The 23,322-nt window shown below is 44.2% G+C and overlaps 1 protein-coding gene across 1 annotated transcript; it reads right to left on the bottom strand.

The window, feature by feature from the left end:
* Positions 1-965: 965 nt before the first annotated feature.
* Positions 966-22,996, bottom strand: LOC148833624 (scavenger receptor cysteine-rich type 1 protein M130-like). Its single transcript, XM_088915254.1, has 24 exons — positions 22,738-22,996; positions 21,914-22,225; positions 21,166-21,480; positions 20,029-20,334; positions 19,166-19,480; positions 17,976-18,290; positions 17,241-17,384; positions 16,575-16,637; positions 16,281-16,318; positions 13,538-13,608; positions 12,457-12,569; positions 8,985-9,290; positions 8,011-8,325; positions 7,212-7,523; positions 6,459-6,773; positions 5,321-5,626; positions 4,454-4,768; positions 3,262-3,576; positions 2,538-2,681; positions 2,053-2,157; positions 1,837-1,899; positions 1,516-1,581; positions 1,193-1,258; positions 966-1,051 (listed from the first exon to the last, which is right to left on the bottom strand). Exons 1-24 carry the CDS (start codon positions 22,994-22,996, stop codon positions 966-968), a joined length of 4,965 nt encoding a protein of 1,654 aa, XP_088771380.1.
* Between the last annotated feature and the right edge of the window lie 326 nt (positions 22,997-23,322).

Genomic DNA, 23,322 nt, shown 5'->3' with positions numbered 1-23,322 from the left:
TGTGACACCCCCATATCTGTGACACAGCTTGTAGTTTTCAAAATATAAAATAGGTGAAACTACACTACAGAAATCAATCTGATAAAAACTGTGGGTTTGCACCCAATGTTTGTGAAGCTACAGTAAAAAATATGTGGGCACAACAATACCCAAATAGGAAATGGTACAACTGGGGGCTGAAGCTGACAGAATGCCTTTGAGGTCAAATCAATAATCTAACATGACTTGTTTTTTCTGATAGAATAATGTCCAGAATGCTTGTTAAAATATTTGTATTATTTTTTATTAAATCAAAAACAGCAATCAAAAAGTGAAAACAAAGCAAAATATCCCATCCCCCTCAACAGTACTCCAGAACACAACATCTGAGCCCAGACAAGGATTTGAACCCACAACCTTCACAGGAGGACTGAGCCGCTGACCCATAACTACTCCTCCACCCTGCTGCCTGTAGTCAATCTAACTGCACTAGTTCCTTGGACAAGAGCTCAGATCAGTTTTAAACCTGGACAGTTATACGTTACTAAACCGCATATAAAGAGTGAATTTATTCAATGCAACAGAAATTACTTGAAATGAGGCAGAAACGAAAGAGTAGTTTAAAAATCCTTCACCACAGAGAATGATAACTTTCTGTTATTCCTGCTGAAGTAGAAGTTCCAGTTCCAGAATGCTGAACCCAGCAGACAGTGTCGACTCAGCCTCAGCCTTGTCTCTCCTGACTGTGGAACTGAAGTGAACAGCCCTGTGGAGCTGAACAGCCCCGTCTCGTTAACCACACCTCACTGGGATTCACATCATGGTAAAACGAACAGTATAACAAGTGCAGAGCTGAATATAAAATGCCTAAAATTGTAATACACAAAACTTGAGGTTATGAACTGCCTGTTTAAAAAGAATGGAAGCTGAATGAAACACGATGCTGCAGGTCTGCTGTGTTTGGAGAGTTGCTGTGGCTCAGGGGGTCACTTGCTCTGCTCATAGGGCTCATCGTATTCATTGTCACCCAGGAGTGAAGGTTCTGGGGAGACTCTTCCAGACAGGACTTTCTCTGCAAGAGACAGAAACACTCGGGTTCACAACTGCAGTATAAGGCTGAATCAATTTTCAGCTCAAATTACACAATTCTGGCTAAAGTAGAGTGATTCTCACTATCAGTTCTGCAGATCCTAGAAAACAGCTGTGGTTCTACCTGGTATTGAGATCCCGTTGTCCTCTTGGACATCATCATAGTCCAGATCACCCTCAGTCACACCCCCTGGAGAGAAGAGAGTCAACAAGAAAGGTACTGAGAAACAAACCATAATGATATCACTGATCTGTAGAAAAGAGGGTTACTGAGAAGCTATCATAATTATACTACTGTATATAATTAGTATTATTATTATATATTATAGTATATAGTATTATTATATATTATACTATATATAATAGTTTTATGTATTTATAGTCCTATAGAGGACAAACAGCCTAAGTATCAGCTCTGCAAAAATTCACAAAGAGCTGTGACTGTACCTGGAACTGAGGTCTCTCCACCCTCCTTCACATCATCATAGTCCAGATCATCCCCAGACAGACTCCCTGGAGAGAAGAGACTCAGTCAATTGTATCTGCAAGCAGAGAACAAAGCCTGCACTATATACACATTAATTTATAGAGTTTCATATGCAGCGGTGACAATTAACCACTATTGTTTGATATATAGCTATGCAATAGCTCCCAAGGCTTGAAGCTTTGAAATTACCACTACTCAGCTGTGGTGCCCTTGAATTTTCATCTCACAATCCTTTATTCATTCTCACAATCACAACCACTTCAGACCCCAGCCTGTCTTACCTGGAGTTTTACTGTCCTCGTCTGCCACATCATCATAGTCCAGCCCTCCAGAGAGATCACTCCCTGCAGCACAGAGATCAGACAGGACAGTCACTCCAGCTGCTGAGAGACTCCTCTCCTCACTAGACCCCTTCTACTCCTCTAACAGGAATAATGTTTGCACAACTGACACCAGCCTGGGGAAGAAGACAGTAGTGAAGCAGACAGGCAGCAAACCTTTTCTGTGCTGGCTGTATGTTCCCTGCTGGTACAGCTTGTAGTTAATTTCTTCATACAGAGCGTCCTGGTAGGGCAAGGAGGTCATTTCCCATTGAGCAATCTCTGATTGGAGATGAAAAAGAGGCCTGTTAATATGAGATATCCCACAGACACGATGGTTATTGTCAGAATGTAGAGAACACTTTCTCATTCTCACTAACCAGAAAAAAATCACAAACTCAGTCAGAAAGTTTAAAAAATCAGTATTTTTAACTGTGTCAATGTACAGAACCTATTTCAACTGAAAAGAACTGTGATTCCCCAGTGTATCTTTGTAAATGAGGCACCATTCACCATTTCTTCACTTCATTGTCAGATCAGAGCCAGACCAGTACTGTGGATGTGAGATCAGACACCACTGACCTGCTCCTGATCAGCACTGCTGTGCTGTCGAACACAATACAGTGTCTGACTGGTAGAGACAGAGGGGAGACCAAGCTCACCTTTCTGAAGGGCTCTGTTCCTCTGTCTCTGCCCACAGGCCAGGGCTGCAGCCACGAACAGCAGGGCTCCCAGGACGATGCAGACTATCCACAGAGAGGACTGGCCTCCTGGAGCCTGAGGGGCTGGTCTGGGCTTTGGGGGATCTGAAACAGAGGAGGAAACAGGCTGATGTTTTTTTTTCTGAGCATTTTCCAAGTTGTCTATGGTGGGGATGATCTGATGCAAAGGAGATGTTGTTCCAAGTGCAGCTGGCCCTAATTAACTCCCATTACCCAATTACCACACCACACCTCTTCCCTCACTGCTTAAACCCCCTGCTAACCTTGTTCACTGCTCGGTATTGGGAATCTTCCCGCCTCCTGAGCTCTCGTTACCGACAACCTTAGACATCTTGCGCTCTCCGATTTCGCCTCTCGGACCCCTTTCGACCATTCTTTCGTCTCCTCTCTGGACTCGACTACGCCTGGACCTATCGACTTCCCTCCTGCCTCGCCCTTCTCAGACTCGTTTGGCCCGGACTCCACCAGAGACCTGCACAGGGTTCGTAATACTCGCCCTAACTGATGTCAGTCACTCAAAGAATCACTGAGTCAAGCTTGAAACCATATGAAGCAAAATATATTTTTCCCTGATATATTGAACTTGTTAACTACAGAAAAAAGGGCTCAGAAATGTTTGAAAATCTTCTATTAAAAATGCCACTAGCTCTCTCTCTGCACTCACCAGCACAGCGAACCCCTGCTCTCCTCCTGTGCTGGCAGTCGCTCTGCCCCAGTGCGGCGTGCTCACAGTCCCACAGGTGGAGCTCGCTGCCCCTGCAGTTCACCTCGTCCAGCAACACCGTCCCGTTCCCCTCCCCCCAGGAGGCCTCTGTCCCAGCGCTCACTGCCTCCCCACAGCCCAGCTGCCTGCACACCACCTGGGCGTCCCGCAGGTCCCAGGAGTCATCGCACACCGTCCCCCAGGAGCCCCCGTACAGTACCTCCACCCGGCCAGAGCAGGCGCTGGGGCCCCTGGACAGTTTTATCCTCTCCGGCTCTGGGTGTGACAGAAGTAAAAAGAGATTATAGACAGATACTACTGATGACTTTGAGCACAAAATTTGTTGCAAATTAAAACCAATGAAAAAATCTAGTTACTACTGTAGCAAATATAGTAGTTCTTATTCAAATTTTATAAAGTCAAATCCATTTTCTGCAGAGGTTTTGACTCATCTCTTTTCTATGTGTTTACTAAAGCAGGGGCTCCTACTCCTGGTCCTGGGGATCCCCACACCTGCTTAATTCAATCACTGGATACCTAATAGATCTGATCATGGTTCTGTAATTGTTTTGACATCCTTAACCCAAAGCAGATCTGCCTTCCTTTTAACTACTGTGTTTCTCTACTTAAAATCTTCAAGCTTTCAGCAGGAAATAATACTGGCAAAATCTCCAACCAGGTGACTTGTTGGATGCATTAAGCCAAGAGTGGGTCCCTGGATCAGGACTGGGAACCTCTGAACTATAATATATAAAGCTGGTGCTGGCCTGAAAACTAGAAGTGAACGGGATATTGTTCCAGCTGTTGTAAGACGTAACATGATCAGGTATCATGAGTGGGGGTGGTTTGTGCAGTACAGGGAGGTACAGATGGGATAGAAGACATCTTGAGCTGTGCAGGTGTAGCAGGACATGATCTAGGGTAAAGCTTGGCTCTGAAAATGAAAGCAATACCAAGTCCTGAAAGGAATGAAGAAGATTTACATGCAGAATAAAACCACTTTTTAGATTCCTAATACTTAAGTGTAGCTGCAGTTAAAAAAAAAACTGTTGGAATTGTTTGTCTTACTACTGGATGTGATCAGGATAGAGCCTCTAGTTTCTCCAATCCTGATGTATCCTAGTTACAGCACTCGCTGTGCAATCAGACTCACTGGCACAGGACACTCCTGCATCCTCTTTGTGGCAACAGTCGCTCTGCCCCAGTGCGGCGTGCTCACAGTCCCACAGGTGGAGTTCGCTGCCCCTGCAGTTCACCTCGTCCAGCCACACCGTCCCGTTCCCCTCCCCCCAGGAGGCCTCTGTCCCAGCGCTCACTGCCTCCCCACAGCCCAGCTGCCTGCACACCACCTGGGCGTCCCGCAGGTCCCAGGAGTCATCGCACACCGTCCCCCAGGAGCCCCCGTACAGCACCTCCACCCGGCCAGAGCAGTTACTGACCCCTCCCACGAGCCGCAGCCTCTCTGTCTCTGCAGGGAGAAGTGGACAAGAGAGTCAGGTCTGGGCAATCATTCAAAGCTCTCTGGTAAAATTTGGTCAATTAATTTGCACCCAGGAAGGCAATAATCAAGGAAAACTTAGAGTGGAAAACAAGCACTCCATTCCCTCTGATAATCTAAACCTATAAGGAGAATCCTCAACTGTAAAGCAAAATTCTATGTCAGGGGCCCCCTCAGGTCCCATCCATAAAGAATAAGCTGTGGCTCCTACTTCACATGACACAAGACTAACATCCAGCACACTGAAGAGCAGGGAAACAGAAGTCTCCCATCACCATGATGTTACCTTGACAGTGGTGCTGATCTGGGTCTTCAGTACAAGGTCTTGGGGTGGTGGGGGCTGGTTTAGCTCTTTTACCTGTAAAGAATTGAATTAGAGATCCTTAAGGTACAAAGTATTACACAAGGGGAAGGAAATTGGAGTGGAATTTAAAAGCAATTTCAGTCACTGTGGAAAGGTGCATAATGCTTCGAAAATCATGGAAGCAGTAACAGAGAAGTTATATCTGTAAAACACTGTACCTGTGCAAATTAAACCTGCTACGTCTCTGTCATCACAGCTGTTCTCTCCCCAAGGGGAATGGGAGCACTGCCACAGTGACACGTCATGCTTTTTACACTGAACATCATCAAGCCATTTGAGACCTGACCCATCGGCAGGGGTATAAAAGTCAATGAAATCCCCACAGTTCAGCTGGCGACATATCAGTGAAGCTGTGTGAGAGTCCATGCGGTTTTGACAGATGCTCCCCCAGGTGCCGTTGTAGAAGACCTCAGCTCTCCCTGCGCACTCAAACTGCTCGCTCACCAGCCTCAGCTGCTTGAACTCTGGGGAGAGAGATGGTTAATTAGATTGATAATTAACTACACTGCAATCTTTCTATTGAAAAATATTTGCTCCTATTTATACAGCTGGATATTTTAATACAGCAATACCAGAGCAGTATGCTGCTCAGGAGTCACCCAGGATTTGGAGCCACAGCTTTCCAGTGACAAGTCCACAATCCTACCCACTGTGCCACAGTGCTGCCAGGGGAGAGAGACAGACAGCAGGCACTGGGCCTGGGGGATCACAGCTGACAAAGAGGTGCTGCAGTAGCTGGTGATAAAAACCTGTTACACTGAACAAGCCGTGGTGAACAGGCAGTAAAGCTTTATCATTACTGTTTCTTCTGCTTCTTCTCACATGCTGGTGTTTATGTTGCTGAAACTTTACATTTTTGACATTCTAAAAAACGGAACAGGGAAATGATCTTCTCACTATGATGTGAGACAGAGAACCTGCTTAGTGAAACAGTAGGACTGATGGCTGAAGACTTTTTTTTCCTCCATTTGTCTCATTTTCATGTTAAATCATTAAAGTGAGCTACCACACAATAGTCAGCCTCTCCAGGGCTGTTAGTGTTTTTGACCAGCCTGTAACAGCTTCATTCAAACAGAAATTGTTATTCAATTGACAGTTTTGTAGTTGGTTTACTATATTTGAGTTGAACAACTTACAACTTTGACTGAATTTAAATTTCTTACAAATTCAATACAAGGTTCTGCTTCCACATTCTGTGCCATAGTGGCCCTCGTGATCACTGAGTGTCCTTCCTTCACAAGTGACTAATATTGACGAAATCTTTTTCTTTGCTGATGAGAAGTGTTGTTGTCACACCTGAGCACACTATGGTCACGTCCTCCTTGTGTCCGAAGTTGTGCTGACCCCAGGGTCTGGAGGGACACTCCCACAGAGACGACTCGTTCCCCAGACAGCCCACCTCGTCCAGCCAGATGGGTCCGGCGCCCTGGCTGAAGGACACTGGCGCTGGGGCGCGAACGGCCGTCCCACAATGGAGCTGCCTGCACACCACCTGAGAGTCCGCCAGGTCCCAGGAGTCATCGCACACCGTCCCCCAGGAGCCCCGGTGATACACCTCCAGCCGCCCAGCACAGGGGCTCTCCGCCCCGGACAGCCGGAGGAGCCCGTGTTCTGTGGGAGCGGAAAACAGCAGGAACTCTGCTCACTCTTGTGTGTTTGAACTCTTTCACCGAGACACAGAGAGGAAACGACAGGATCTCTCTTGGGAAAGAACAGTGGGAGACGTCTTTCACTTCTAAACAAGAACAAGTGTTTTTATATAACAATCAACAACAGTACAAAGTGGTGGTAAGCTAATGCTAAATTCATCTTTAAGTTTGGCAGTAAAGTAGCTGGATCACAAGCAACACAAAAGGAGGTAAATTATAATGCCTTGTGAAAAATAAACATATTTGCACATTCTGCCTATATGAGTGATGAGAATTTTGTTTTTTTTTCTTTTAATTCACCAAGAATGAAGACAGATTTAGTTTTTTTTTCATTCATGAAAACGATTTCTCGCTCCAGTGTGTGTTTTGGGCAGGCGTGTTGTCCTGCAGACAGACTCACTCTCACAGAGCACTCCCACGTCACTCCCGGAGCTACAGCTGACCGGCTGTGGGCGGCTGCAGTTCCCCAGGTGAGTCTCGTTCCCGGAGCACGAGACGCCCGAGAAGCACACGTCACTGCGGCCCGGCCCGTAGCGAGAGGAGCTGGAGGTCTCTAGAGCCGAACTGCAGCCCAGCTGTCTGCAGAGCACCGAGGCGGCAGAGTCTGTCCAGGACGAGTCCAGCAGTCGCCCCCACTTGCCGCTGGAGAAGACTTCCACCCGCCCGTCACAGCGCCCTGCTCCTCCCACCAGCCTGACCCCTCCCGCCGCTCCTGGCAGTCGGGCAATACAGGAGACAGACAGGAGTTTAACAGTGAAATACTGTGGGAGGTTTCATCACTTCACCAGAATCACAGCATTTACAATTTTTACACCAAACACTAGTATTTCAGAAACTGTGTATTATGCCATTCCTGTATTTTTGCAAATACACCTATAACATATGCATTAATAATGAAAAAATCCTAATTTGGGAAAACACAGATTCACAAATAATTAACAACTAAATATAAATTGAGTACAGATATACAAAAGCCTGTGATAATATTTTATCACTCATGTGTTATATAGTTTCATTGCCCAAAATGCACAATATAATACCTTATCCTAATAATAGTAATTTGAATAAATTAAAAATGCCCTTTTTTATTAATAAAAACACTTGATCTAATGAATAGCTCTTACCTCACTGTGGAATTTCATTCTCATGAACCTTAATTAAAAATGGCCTGTTACAGTCTGGTAGAGAGCAGGACTCACCAGAGCAGACGACTCCCACATCTCTGCTGTGACTGCAGGAGCTGTGAGCCCATGGAGAGATGGGACAGTGTCTTAGCTCAGTCTCGGTGCCCTCACAGTCGAACACATCGGTCCACGTGGAGCCATTGCCCTGTCCGAATCTGGCCGGGCCCAGGACTGCTTCAGCATAGCCGCAGTTCAGCTGCTGACAGAGGACTGTGGCGTCCCGGAGGTCCCAGCCCTGATCGCAGACTGTCCCCCACTGAGCCCCCAACTTCATCTCCACTCTGCCAGAGCACCGGTCAGGACCGCTGGCCAGCCTGAAGTCAGTGTAGCCTGGACACAGGGCACAGTACACAGGGCAGGGGACACGGGGCAGGTCAGTGAGTGTGTCCCCATGGTTAGCATTGGAATAAGTGACATTTTGCAGGTCTTTTCATTCATGTGAAAAAAAATATTATATTGTAATAAGACTTCTTAATTTGCAAGACTTCATATTCATGCCATCAAGGTCTCATTTAAATAATTACCAAAAATTGGGAATTAGCAAACAAAATTGATTTTTTTTAATAGTAAGGTTTTTCTATCCTGTTCTCTCTCATCAGAGGGATACAGAGACCAGAAGACTCAGACAATAACTCTACCATTTTTAGATAATACTGGGATAATTGATAGTCAGCAAGTTTTCATATTCATGTGAGAAAGCTCAGATCATATTGTAATTAAAATGTGATCAAGTAGAAGGACATCATATTGACATGAGATAAAAGATAAAATACTCTTTTATTCAAATTAGCAAACAACATGGTGATAGGTATTTTCTTCACATTTGTGTCAATGATAAAGATAAATCAAGGCAAATCAAGATAGATACGAAAAAAATATCAAATTCACATTGCAACAGACTGTCCCTTTAATACTCTAACCTTTTTATTTTTTAAGATTGCAAATTTGATGACGCTTTTAAGGCAGAAATTATAAGGATTTTTTGTTACCAGAACAGACAATGGTGACGTCATCTGCATGTGTACAGTTGTGCTGCTCTCTCTTCAGGACTGGACAATAGGCCAGTTTCTCCTCATCACCCCGACACTGGATCTCATCTGCCCAGACGGGCCCAGTCCCCTGTCCTGAAGAGGCTCCTCCCAGCACAGCCCTGGAGACTCCACAGCCCAGTTCTCTACAGACCACGTCCGCGTCTCTGGAGTCCACAGACTGAGAGCACACTGACCCCCAGCTGCCTCCTCGATTCACCTCTAATCTTCCATAGCACATCCCTCCAGAGAGCCGGGCTGTGACTCCTAATATAGAGACAATACACTTCTCTGAACTTCAATAGAGACAATACACTTCTCTGTAGGAATACATGTAATCATCCAAAGCTATATTTATGAACTGTGATTGCAGAAATATGAAACTGAACACAAGAACTTTGCAGATTCTAAGAAAGGAAAATCACAGTAGAAGTAGGCACAGCAGGCCTGATTAAACCTTCAGCACTCAGAGTACAAAGAATCCCACATTAAGGAGAGGAACTGTCAGGATAGGATCTCCATGATTTTACCCACTGCTTTGTGTCAGCCACTACATCAAATGTGTTCCTACAACAACTCCTTAGGTTATTAGGATTTTTTTGAGGTTCAAAATAACAGGTAGAAAAAAAAGATACAGAAGAGAAAGAAAATCATAAGTAACTCATATCATATACAGTATGAAATGCACTATAATTCTGTATTACTGTGAAGATAGAACCTGTAATCACAGGTTTACCAATATTTACCAATAAATACTTGTGTAACAGAGTTAAGTTAAGAGAGCAAATAGAGTAGGCGTTCTTCCGAAACCTCTCTGTTCTGGATTTGATACATCTTATTCTTCTTCTGGAGAAGACAGAGGGAAAAGCTGGTAGAGAGTTGGCATTGATAATCTTCAGAGCTTTCCAATTTAAATGTGTTGTGTACAAGGAAGAGACAGACAGAAGCAGTGTGCACCTTTCTCTGCAGCTGTGTCCTCTCCTGAGTGGCTAAGTTCCTGAACTAGACCGTCCCAGAAAACGTTAACGTGATCTTGCCCAGTAAAAATGGACATTGCTTCCTGATACACAGCAAACGTTCTGAGCTGCCTGTTTCTCTCATGGGCTTTCTTCACTATCTGGTACATTGTTCCCTTATTTCTAGGTGGAAGAGTTGTTGTGCCAAGAAACTTAATGGTGTCTACCCTCTCCCCTACTGTATGTGATCATCAATCACATGAAGTTGTAGTTCATTCTCGTCACATCTGAATGTAATTGTGAATGTAATCTTGTAAAGGTGATGTAATTAGAGGAGACCCAGAAGGATCTAAACAAAGACCATTGCTCTTCCCAATTTACAGCAGTGATTTGAATTCTATGTTAAAGTCCTCAGTATAAGAAGAAATTATACACAGAACTTGTGCCATTGCAAGTAGATTCCGAGCTGGTTTCACTCCTGAGATGAGCGTGTTATTTTTCAGTTGATCACGTGACTATGGACCGCGAACTTGCTCGGTAGTAGCACAGTCTGGGGAAGTGCAGGCGCTGAATTACTGTACTGAATGTGTGGACAACAATGTTTGCAATTTTGCTTCTCTTTTTGACTCTGGCAGCAGGTGGGGTGGAGATTTTGCATTTAATACCCTTGTTTCGTGTACGTTTGTGTGAACAGTAAATTTAAATTTGTCTCCAATATCATACTGTAGTCACGAGAGTTGCCGTTTCAGCCTTAAAAAAACCAACATCAGCAAACAGCTGCACTTTCTTTAACAAGACTTTAGCTGCCATTTCATAACACTTCATAGCTGTGCCAATATTTTTTGAAGACGTACAGTGGTAGAAGAAAGTTTATTGGTGTCCATATTGTATATACTGTAAATATGAAATTCAGAGAACATTTAAAGTTTCAACCCGTCTTTCAAGCAGTATATTTAAAAGGCTTAGAATGAGCAACTTTAATTATCATTTTAATTAAGAAAATATATATTGTATAGAAAAAATCAAGTATTTTGTTATGCACTCTGTCTTCAGACTATATTAATCAAAATCTGTTACCCAAAAAACAGCAAAACAAAAGCAGATTCATTAAATTGAAAAAAAGGCTACCTGAAAATAATAAGACAAAAAATGTAAAGCACCTGTCAATAGATTCTAAATATTTTTTTTCCAAAGACAATTCAAAGCTTTTTTCTCACATTTTCAGCTTTGCTGTGAAACACTACAATCACACAGGATAGTATACTACCCTATTATGTACAGTAATACTACGAATTCCACTATATTACTACTGTATAAATCCTATCCCATTTCATTTGGGTGGTGAACTGAATGAAACATAAAAAAAGACAATGTCAGCATCAGCCTACAGCAGATGGGCACTTCAGCAACTGGATGGTTATACTGGGAATTGGCAAAATGTCAATAATCATTCCATTACATACTGTACTGTATCTTCTTCTATATTTTAAAGAATACATTAATAATATCATTGTACATAAAATTCAGCTTAATCTATGGCCTAGTAAAAAAGCTATAAAAAAGGAAAAATAATCTAAAGTTTTTAACAGACAGCTCCTTTGTATTTTTGCTGTTTACTTCTGCTGAAAAAGCATATTAAATCATCGGAGTAAATGAAGAGCTGAAGAGAGTCCCTAGTCTATGAAACCGAACCTATAATGTTGTTTCCTGCAAGAAAAGGCTGGTTCATTGCTATGTGTAACAGTAAAAATAAAATAATAGAAACCCAGAATAAAAAAAACTTCACAGCTGAGGGTCATGACTGGAGAAAGAGAAGACCTGACAGTACCATGATTTATCGTTAAAGTGGGTATAAGGTAGGTCTCATGCTCAAGATATCAGATATCAGACGAACTCAAGTCCCAAATTTTCTATCACAGAAGAAAATATTTAAACAAAAAAAGTGAAATTTTCAAGTTTGTGTTCTTTCCTCTAGATACTTAAAAAATATTTGAAATTATTTCATGAATAAAGATGCCTTCAAATTCTTTCATTCTAAGAAGGAAAATTTTCTCCTAAAATAGTAGCCGTCTCACACTGACTGAAGATTATTACCAGTAGTATTACCAGCAGTACAGTATAAGAGGTGAAGCAGAATTTTAAATATTAGAATCATTCAAAACATATTTTTCTACTGGTACAGTAGTACCTTCAAAATTGAATAACAGCATGTTGTACTCCTAAATAAGAAAATGCTTCAATTGTCAAAAGTAGTTAAAATATTTAGACATTATTTATTTATAAATAATACATTTAATTTCCATTAAATATTTGAAACATACAAGGATTACCTAAAAGATCCATCAATTCTAATCATATTAATTTGTCACTGTCAGCTCTGGCCGCCTTAATAACCGAGGAGTCACTGTCTTCACACACTGATCCAGTACCACAACGACAATTAAATAACAATAAGGATTAAATTAACCAGAACTCACCTGCTAAGTGAAACATGATCAGGTCCAATAGGAAAAGAAGTTTAATCTGAAGGATTTTTTCCATCCTTGACGTCGTGTGAAATCGACAGTGTGTACCGATCTCGCCCCGGGCTCTAACATAGACGAACACCCAACATGACTTCTGCTACAATGTCACATCCTCGAACCTGAGCCCACCAATCACAGACACAAGCACCTTCTATAGGCCGAGAGGTGGAGCCACACAGTTAGGGAGATGACCAATAGGAGCCCCTGATTTCAGTTCGATCCATTTATAGCAGAGAAATTGCACTTTATTCGTGAAAACGTTTGCTGCAGAAGCTACACTCTTGCAAAGTCTTTGAAGTCTTTTGCCAAAGTAAGATTATATGCTTTTAAAAATGAATCAAGATATCAAAAAGCAGCATCCTGTCAAAGCAGCTTATTAACAGAACCAGAATTATAAATTCCATCTCAAATCTTGGTGCGCCTCAGTTAGGCCAAAATTCATTCTATTGCATATTATGTAATCTGCTGACCATAGCGATCTGCTTCAGAGTGATATACAGTAAATGTGACTCATTCAGTCTTAGGACTCATATATAAATACATATGAGAAAGCCTGCTTTGTTCAATCTCTGTGCTGGGCCTAAGCGGCACCCTATTTCAGTACATATCAGCTACAAATGATTGGATCATAACCTATTCAATCTTAAATAATTGATTCTACTCTATGTGATCTGCCAACTGTAGTGATCTGCTACTGTGTGACGAACAGTAACTGTGACTGAATAGTGATCAGCAATTTTCAGCCTCATGCAAGCAATATAGTGCTGGGCCTGGGCAGCAGCTCAATTTCCATTCATAACAGAATCTTGACCCATCCAATCCTGAAGAGCAGCTTCAAAAGTTCTATGTGGTGATGCTTTCACAAAATCATTAAATCGCCAGATCTTTAAAAGGTTTTTCCTAACAACATGAATAAAAATGAAAAACACTTGATAAACATAAACCCCAAAGTCTTTATGTTTTCATTCCATGAATTCATTCGTGATTCCATGATCTCCTAATCACTTAAAGGATCATTTGTTGGTTCCATTACCTTAGACTTGTTTCCAAGTCTTTAATCGTCGAGGGGTTTGGTTTCCCTACAGAACCTGCAGGCCTGTGGCCCTCCGGGAGCAGGACAGAGGATCACAGCTGCACAGTTAAACACAGTAAAGAGATCAGCGCAGGACTCCGAGTCTTTGATTGTGGCACAGGGATGAACGTGCAGAATTTACTGCCTTTGAAGAACGGGTTGTATCTGATATATGCCATGTGTGTTAGCGATTTCTTTTAAAAAAGCAGCAGGAATGACTCCCTCTGTATAATGCAGGTCTGGAGCTCATAGACCATCATGGTTAAAAACACCTGTCAGATCGCAAAGATACTGGCAGAATCATTCTGTCTCCTGCAGCTCTCTCTCTAGTGCGGCTTCTACAGGAAACAGGCTCCTGAAGACAGGGGAAGCTTTTTCTACATGTTTGCTTGTGTAAAGAGAGTGTTTTCAAAGCGACTCTTACAGATTGCGATATTGTTGTACGCTTGAAGTATAATGGCACAGAGCCGCTGTCAATTCTGATTATGTTGCTACACAATGAGGTAAAATACTGTAAGAAATAAGGATTGATACTGCAGTGAATGGCCCTACACTCCAGTTCCGCAGTTTCATGCTGGCAGTGAACAGCCTGGAGACAGGAGTCTTAGTTTCACCAGCAGGGGGTTCCAGTACACCACTGCTGCAATACTGTGAGCTGTTCAGTGGAAGATACAGCACATTCCTCACTTTGTATCAGCAGTATTGACTGAACTGACCCTTCACATATTACATGAATTTAATGCAAACGATTTTGAAAGCTACATTTTTTGGAAAGAGACACTTTTCCTCTGCAGTGAGGACTGACGATGTGTTTGGTTTCTGGGAAAACAGCTGCAGATGTCATCACTGCACTGTGACAAGCTCACAGTCTTTGTGCTTGAAAGGATGTACAGGTGTACAGAGTGACAAAAGTGTGTGGAGGGCAGCAGGTTCTGGAGGTATATTGACTTTCAGTACAGTATGTATGTAATGGCCAGTGTCTTTGAGTTTGAGTTGTGTTAGGAGTGGTTTTGTTTCTTCTAGTGTTGGCTTCTTCACTCTAATCAAGGTCTTCAAACCTTCCTGGTGTAACCCATGGAGCAGGTGCTCAACAAAGACTGAGCATCACACTGTTTGCCTAGGTCCCCATTAGTTACATCACAGTTCTGTGGTGACGTGGGACTGGGAACAGGCTGGACCAGCCATGGAACAGACAGGCATTGAGAAAAACATAAAGAACAAAGTAGGTAGAAACGATATACTGTTATACTAGGGCACATACATACAGTGACCCCATTAATTAGTCTCCACTAAGCTCTGGCCAGGAGAAGGATATATAAGCCTCAGGCAGGGGTTCTCAGTGAGAATGGTGTGGGGTACAGGTTACAACACCAGACACAGGACAGGGCTAAGGATGGGGGGAGGATTTGGACAGGACAGGGGAGAATTTGCACCACTGGATGCAGGACAGGACTCGAAGAGCAGAGGGGAACTCTACAGAGAGCACCAGAGGAAGGCTGAGGCATCGTCTTCCTCCTCCTACCCTGTACGTGTTGCAGAGAGACTGGGTAGGGAGATCTTAATGGGACATGTTTTTTAAGACAGGTGGGACTGAAGAACAATGTCTTTTCCTGCAATTTGGCGGAAAGGAGCACACCAGGATACTGGATTGTGGCCGTCCGGAGAATGCTGCTGGCTTTTCCTGCATATCAGGATCACTATACATTTTTGACACCCCCATATCTGTGACACAGCTTGTAGTTTTCAAAATCTAAAATAGGCGAAACTACACTACAGAAATCAAACTGATAAAAACTGTTTGTGAAGATACAGTAAAAAACATGTGGGCACTACAATACCCAAATAGAAAACAGCACATTTGGGTGCTGAAGCTGACAGAATGCCTTTGCAGTCAAATCAATAATCTAACACTACTTGTTTTTTCTAATAGAGCAAAGTCCAGAATCCAGAATAATTTTTAAATCATTTTAAAAAAAATTTTATTAAATCAAAAATTTGAAACAAAGCAAAATATCCTGTTAATAATGAACAGTTTAACAAGTGCAGAGCTGAATATAAACTGCCTAACAGTGTAATACACAGAACTGGAGGTTATGAACTGCCTGTTTAAAGGGAATGGAAGCTGAATGAAACACGATGCTGCAGGTCTGCTGTGTCTGGAGAGTTGCTGTGGCTCAGAGGGTCACTTGCTCTGCTCATAGGGCTCATCATATTCATTGTCACCCTGGAGTGAAGGTTCTGGGGAGACTCTTCCAGACAGGACTGTCTCTGCAAGAGACAGAAACACTCAGGTTCACAAGTACAGTATTAGGCTGAATCACTTTTCAGCTCAAGTTACACAATTCTGGCTGAAGTAGAGTGATTCTCACTATCAGTTCTGCAGATCCTAGGAAACAGCTGTGGTTCTACCTGGTATTGAAGTCCCGTTGTCCTCTTGGACATCATCATAGTCCAGATCACCCTCAGTCACACCCCCTGGAGAGAAGAGAGTCACCAAGAAAGGTACTGAGAAACAAACCATAATGATATCACTGATCTCTGGAAAAGAGGGTTACTGAGAAGCTATCATAATTATACTACTATATATAATTAATTTTATTATATATTCTACTATATATAATAGTTTTATATATTTATAGTCCTATAGAGGACAAACAGCTTAAGTATCAGCTCTGCAAAAATTCACAAAGAGCTGTGACTGTACCTGGAACTGATCATCCAGATCATCCCCAGACAGACTCCCTGGAGAAAAGAGACTCAGTCAATTATATCCGCAAGCAGAGAACAAAGCCTGCACTATATACATATTAATTTATAGAGTTTCATATGCAGCGGTGACAATTAACCACTATTGTTTGATATATAGCTATGCAATAGCTCCCAAGGCTTGAAGCTTTGAAATAACTACTACTCAGCTGTGGTGCCCTTGAATTTTCATCTTCACAATCCTTTATTCATTCTCACAATCACAACCACTTCAGACCCCAGCCTGTCTTACCTGGAGTTTTACTGTCCTCATCTGCCACATCATCATAGTCCAGCCCTCCAGAGAGATCACTCCCTGCAGCACAGAGATCAGACAGGACAGTCACTCCAGCTGCTGAGAGACTCCTCTCCTCACTAGACCCCTTCTACTCCTCTAACAGGAATAATGTTTGCACAACTGACACCAGCTTGGGGAAGAAGACAGTAGTGAAGCAGACAGGCAGCAAACCTTTTCTGTGCTGGCTGAATGTTCCCTGCTGGTACAGCTTGTAGTTAATTTCTTCATACAGAGCGTCCTGGTAGGGCAAGGAGGTCATTTCCCATTGAGCAATCTCTGATTGGAGATGAAAAAGAGGCCTGTTAATATGAAATATCCCACAGACACGATGGTTATTGTCAGAATGTAGAGAACAGTTTCTCATTCTCACTAAAAAATCAGTATTTTTAACTGTGTCAATGTACAGAACCTATTTCAACTGAAAAGAACTGTGATTCCACAGTGTATCTTTCTGAATCAGGGCACCAGTCACCATTTCTTCACTTCATAGTCAGATCAGAGCCAGACCAGTACTGTGGATGTGAGATCAGACACCACTGACCTGCTCCTGATCAGCACTGCTGTGCTGTCGAACACAATACAGAGTCTGACTGGTAGAGACAGTGGGGAGACCAAGCTCACCTTTCTGAAGGGCTCTGTTCCTCTGTCTCTGCCCACAGGCCAGGGCTGCAGCCACGAACAGCAGGGCTCCCAGGACGATGCAGACTATCCACAGAGAGGACTGGCCTCCTGGAGCCTGAGGGGCTGGTCTGGGCTTTGGGGGATCTGAAACAGAGGAGGAAACAGGCTGATGCTTTTTTTCTGAGCATTTTCCAAGTTGTCTATGGTGGGGATGATCTGATGCAAAGGAGATGTTGTTCCAAGCGCAGCTGGCCCTAATTAACTCCCATTACCCAATTACCACACCACACCTCTTCCCTCACTGCTTAAACCCCCTGCTAACCTTGTTCACTGCTCGGTATTGGGAATCTTCCCGCCTCCTGAGCTCTCGTTACCGACAACCTTACCGACAACCTTAGACATCTTGTGCTCTCGGACCTCGCCTCTCGGACCCCTTTCGACCATTCTTTCGTCTCCTCTCTGGACTCAACTATGCCTGGACCTATCGACTTCCCTCCTGCCTCGCCCTTCTCAGACTCGTTTGGCCCGGACTCCACCAGAGACCTGCACAGGGTTCGTAATACTTGCCCTAACTGATGTCAGTCACACAAAGAATCACTGAGTCAAGCTTGAAACCATATGAAGCAAAATATATTTTTCCCTGATATATTGAACTTGTTAACTACAGAAAACAGGGCTCAGAAATGTTTGAAAATCATCTATTCAAGATGCCACTAGCTCTCTCTCTGCACTCACCAGCACAGCGAACCCCTGCTCTCCTCCTGTGCGGGCAGTCGCTCTGCCCCAGTGCGGCGTGCTCACAGTCCCACAGGTGGAGTTCGCTGCCCCTGCAGTTCACCTCATCCAGCCACACCGTCCCATTCCCCTCCCCCCAGGAGGCCTCTGTCCCAGCGCTCACTGCCTCCCCACAGCCCAGCTGCCTGCACACCACCTGGGCGTCCCGCAGGTCCCAGGAGTCATCGCACACCGTCCCCCAGGAGCCCCCGTACAGCACCTCCACCCGGCCAGAGCAGGCGCTGGGACCCCCGGACAGTTTTATCCTCTCTGGCTCTGGGTGTGACAGAAGTAAAAAGAGATTATAGACAGATACTACTGATGACTTTGAGCACAAAATTTGTTGCAAATTAAAACCAATGAAAAAATCTAGTTACTACTGTAGCAAATATAGTAGTTCTTATTCAAATTTTATAAAGTCAAATCCATTTTCTGCAGAGGTTTTGACTCAATTCTTTTCTATGTGTTAACTAAAACAGGGGCTCCTACTCCTGGTCCTGGGGATCCCCACACCTGCTTAATTCAATCACTGAAGTCCTAATAGATTTGAGAATTGTTCTGTAACCGTTTTGACATCCTTAACCCAAAGCAGATCTGCCTTCCTTTTAACTACTGTGTTTCTCTACTTAAAATCTTCAAGCTTTCAGCAGGAAATAATACTGGCAAAATCTCCAACCAGGTGACTTGTTGGATGCATTAAGTCAAGAGTGGGTCTCTGGATCAGGACTGGGAACCTCTGAACTATAATATATAAAGCTGGTGCTGGCCTGAAGACTAGAAGTGAACGGGATATTGTTCCAGCTGTTGTAAGACGTAACATGATCAGGTATCATGAGTGGGGGTGCTGTGTGCAGTACAGGGAGGTACAGATGGGATAGAAGACATCTTGAGCTGTGCAGGTGTAGCAGGACATGATCTAGGGTAAAGCTTGGCTCTGAAAATGAAAGCAATACCAGGTCCTGAAAGGAATGGACAAGATTAACATGCAGAATAAAACCACTTCTTAGATTCCTAATACTTAAGTGTAGCTGCAGTGAAAAAAAACTGTTGGAATTGTTTGTCTTACTACTGGATGTGATCAGGATAGAGCCTCTAGTTTCTCCAATCCTGATGTATCCTAGTTACAGCACTCGCTGTGCAATCAGACTCACTGGCACAGGACACTCCTGCATCCTCTTTGTGGCGACAGTCGCTCTGCCCCAGTGCGGCGTGCTCACAGTCCCACAGGTGGAGTTCGCTGCCCCTGCAGTTCACCTCGTCCAGCCACACCGTCCCGTTCCCCTCCCCCCAGGAGGCCTCTGTCCCAGCGCTCACTGCCTCCCCACAGCCCAGCTGCCTGCACACCACCTGGGCGTCCCGCAGGTCCCAGGAGTCATCGCACACCGTCCCCCAGGAGCCCCCGTACAGCACCTCCACCCGGCCAGAGCAGTTACTGACCCCTCCCACGAGCCGCAGCCTCTCTGTCTCTGCAGGGAGAAGTGGACAAGAGAGTCAGGTCTGGGCAATCATTCAAAGCTCTCTGGTAAAATTTGGTCAATTAATTTGCACCCAGGAAGGCAATAATCAAGAAAAACTTAGAGTGGAAAACACGCACTCCATTCCCTCTGATAATCGAAACGTCTAAGGAGAATCCTCAACTGTAAAGCAAAATTCTATGTCAGAGGCCCCCTCAGGTCCCATCCATAAGGAAAAAGCTGTGGCTCCTACTTCACATGACACAAGACTAACATCCAGCACACTGAAGAGTAGGGAAACAGAAGTCTCCCATCACCATGATGTTACCTTGACAGTGGTGCTGATCTGGGTCTTCAGTACAAGGTCTTGGGGTGGTGGAGGCTGGTTTAGCTCTTTTACCTGTAAAGAATTGAATTAGAGATCCGGTACAAAGTATTACACAAGGTGAAGGAAATTGGAGTGGAATTTAAAAGCAATTTCAGTCACTGTGGAAAGGTGCATAATGCTTTGAAAATCATGGAAGTAGTAAAAGAAAAGTTATACCTGTTAAACACTCTACCTGTGCAAATTAAACCTGCTATGTCTCTGTCATCACAGCTGTTCTCTCCCCAAGGGGAATGGGAGCACTGCCACAGTGACACGTCATGCTTTTTACACTGAACATCATCAAGCCATTTGAGACCTGACCCATCGGCAGGGGTATAAAAGTCAATGAAATCCCCACAGTTCAGCTGGCGACATATCAGCGAAGCTGTGTGAGAGTCCATGCGGTTTTGACAGATGCTCCCCCAGGTGCCGTTGTAGAAGGCCTCAGCTCTCCCTGCGCACTCAAACTGCTCGCTCACCAGCCTCAGCTGCTTGAACTCTGGGGAGAGAGATGTTAATTAGATTGATAATTAACTACACTGCAATCTTTCTATTGAAAAATATTTGCTCCTATTTATACAGCTTGATATTTTAATACAGCAATACCAGAGCAGTATGTTGCTCAGGAGTCACCCAGGATTTGGAGCCACAGCTTTCCAGTGACAAGTCCACAATCCTACCCACTGTGCCACAGTGCTGCCAGGGGAGAGAGACAGACAGCAGGCACTGGGCCTGGGGGATCACAGCTGACAAAGAGGTGCTGCAGTAGCTGGTGATAAAAACCTGTTACACTGAACAAGCCGTGGTGAACAGGCAGTAAAGCTTTATCATTACTGTTTCTTCTGCTTCTTCTCACAGGTTGGTGTTTATGTTGCTGAAACTTTACATTTTTGACATTCTAAGAAACGGAACAGTGAAATGATCTTCTCACTATGATGTGAGACAGAGAACCTGCTTAGTGAAACAGTAGGACTGATGGCTGAAGACTTTTTTTTCCTCCCTTTGTCTCATTTTCATGTTAAATCATTAAAGTGAGCAACCACACAATAGTCAGCCTCTCCAGGGCTGTTAGTGTTTTTGACCAGCCTGTAACAGCTTCATTCAAACAGAAATGATGATTCAATTGACAGTTTTGTAGTTGGTTTCTATATTTGAGTTGAACAACTTACAACTTTGACTGAATTTAAATTTCTTACAAATTCAATACAAGGATTCTGCTTCCACATTCTGGACCATAGTGGCCCTCGTGATCACTGAGTGTCCTTCCTTCACAAGTGACTAATATTGACGAAATATTTTTCTTTGCTGATGAGGAATGTTGTTGTCACACCTGAGCACACAATGGTCACGTCCTCCTTGTGTCCGCAGTCGTGCTGGCCCCAGGGTCTGGAGGGACACTCCCACAGAGACGACTCGTTCCCCAGACAGCCCACCTCGTCCAGCCAGATGGGTCCTGCGCCCTGGCTGAAGGACACTGGCGCTGGGGCGCGGACGGCCGTCCCACACTGGAGCTGCCTGCACACCACCTGAGAGTCCGCCAGGTCCCAGGAGTCATCGCACACCGTCCCCCAGGAGCCCCGGTGATACACCTCCAGCCGCCCAGCACAGGGGCTCTCCGCCCTGGACAGCCGGAGGAGCCCGTGTTCTGTGGGAGCGGAAAACAGCAGGAACTCTGCTCACTCTTGTGTGTTTGAACTCTTTCACCGAGACACAGAGAGGAAACGACAGGATCTCTCTTGCGAAAGAACAGTGGGGGACGTCTTTCACTTCTAAACAAGAACAAGTGTTTTTATATAACACTCAACAACAGTACAAAGTGTTGGTAAACTAATGCTAAATTCATCTTTAAGTTTGGCAGTAAAGTAGCTGGATCACAAGCAACACAAAAGGAGGTAAATTATAATGCCCTGTGAAAAATAAACATATTTGCTAATTCTGCCAATATGAGTGAAGAGATTTTTTTTTTCTTTTAATTCACCAAGAATGAAGACAGATTTAGTTTTTTTTTCTTTCATGAAAATGATTTCTCGCTCCAGTGTCTGTTTCGGGCAGGCGTGTTGTCCTGCAGACAGACTCACTCTCACAGAGCACTCCCACGTCACTCCCGGAGCTACAGCTGACCGGCTGTGGGCGGCTGCAGTTCCCCAGGTGAGTCTCGTCCCCGGAGCACGAGACGCCCGAGAAGCACACGTCACTGCGGCCCGGCCCGTAGCGAGAGGAGCTGGAGGTCTCTAGAGCCGAACCGCAGCCCAGCTGTCTGCAGAGCACCGAGGCGGCAGAGTCTGTCCAGGACGAGTCCAGCAGTCGCCCCCACTTGGCGCTGGAGAAGACTTCCACCCGCCCGTCACAGCGCCCGGCTCCTCCCACCAGCCTGACCCCTCCCGCCGCTCCTGGCAGAGTCAGGCAACACAGGAGACAGACAGGAGTTCAACAGTGAAAAAGAGCCCGTATCTAAATACTGTGGGAGGTTTCATCACTTCACCAGAATCACAGCATTTACAATTTTTACACCAGACACTAGTATTTCAGAAACTGTGTATTATGCCATTCCTGTATTTTTGCAAATACACCTATAACATATGCATTAATTATTAAAAAATCCTAATTTGGGAAAACACAGATTCACAAATAACTATTACAACTGAATATAAAATGAGTACAGATATACAAAAGCCTGTTTGTGATAATAATTTATCACACATGTGTTATATAGTTTCACTGCCCAAAATGCACAATATAATACCTTATCCTAATAATAGTAATATGAATAAATTAAAAATGCCCTTTTTTATTAATAAAAACACTTGATCTAATGAGTAGCTCTTACCTCACTGTGGAAGTTCTTTCTCATGAACCTTAAATAAAAATGGCCAGTTACAGTACAGGAGAGAGCAGGACTCACCAGAGCAGACGACTCCCACATCTCTGCTGTGACTGCAGGAGCTGTGAGCCCATGGAGAGATGGGACAGTGTCTTAGCTCAGTCTCGGTGCCCTCACAGTCGAACACATCGGTCCACGTGGAGCCACTGCCCTGTCCGAATCTGGCCGGGCCCAGGACTGCTTCAGCATAGCCGCAGTTCAGCTGCTGACAGAGGACTGTGGCGTCCCGGAGGTCCCAGCCCTGATCGCAGACTGTCCCCCACTGAGCCCCCAACTTCATCTCCACTCTGCCAGAGCACCGGTCAGGACCGCTGGCCAGCCTGAAGTCAGTGTAGCCTGGACACAGGACATGGGACACGGGACACGGGACAGGTCAGTGAGTGTGTCCCCATGGTTAGCATTGGAATAAGTGACATTTTGCAGGTCTTTTCATTCATGTGAAAAAAAATATTATATTGTAATAAGACTTCTTAATTTGCAAGACTTCATATTCATGCCATCAAGGTCTCATTTAAATAATTACCAAAAATTGGGAATTAGCAAACAAAATTGATTTTTTTTAATAGTAAGTTTTTTCTATCCTGTTCTCTCTCATCAGAGGGATAC

This window comes from Atractosteus spatula, chromosome 5, assembly GCF_055471065.1.
Source record: "Atractosteus spatula isolate fAtrSpa1 chromosome 5, fAtrSpa1.hap1, whole genome shotgun sequence".
NCBI classification, from domain to species: domain Eukaryota; kingdom Metazoa; phylum Chordata; class Actinopteri; order Semionotiformes; family Lepisosteidae; genus Atractosteus; species Atractosteus spatula.
The sequence above is the reverse complement of the archived record's forward strand: the minus strand, read 5'-3'. Positions and strand labels throughout refer to the sequence as shown.

Coding starts and splice junctions, on each gene's coding strand:
- LOC148833624 (XM_088915254.1), bottom strand. CDS start 22,996: ATGAAGTTGGGGGCTCAGTGGGGGACAGTCTGCGATCAGGGCTGGGAC. Junction 20,335..21,165: donor CGTGACCATTGTGTGCTCAG/GTGTGACAACAA, acceptor CTCTCTCCCCAG/AGTTCAAGCAGCTGAGGCTG. Junction 1,259..1,515: donor TGGAGAGACCTCAGTTCCAG/GTACAGTCACAG, acceptor TCTTCTCTCCAG/GGGGTGTGACTGAGGGTGAT.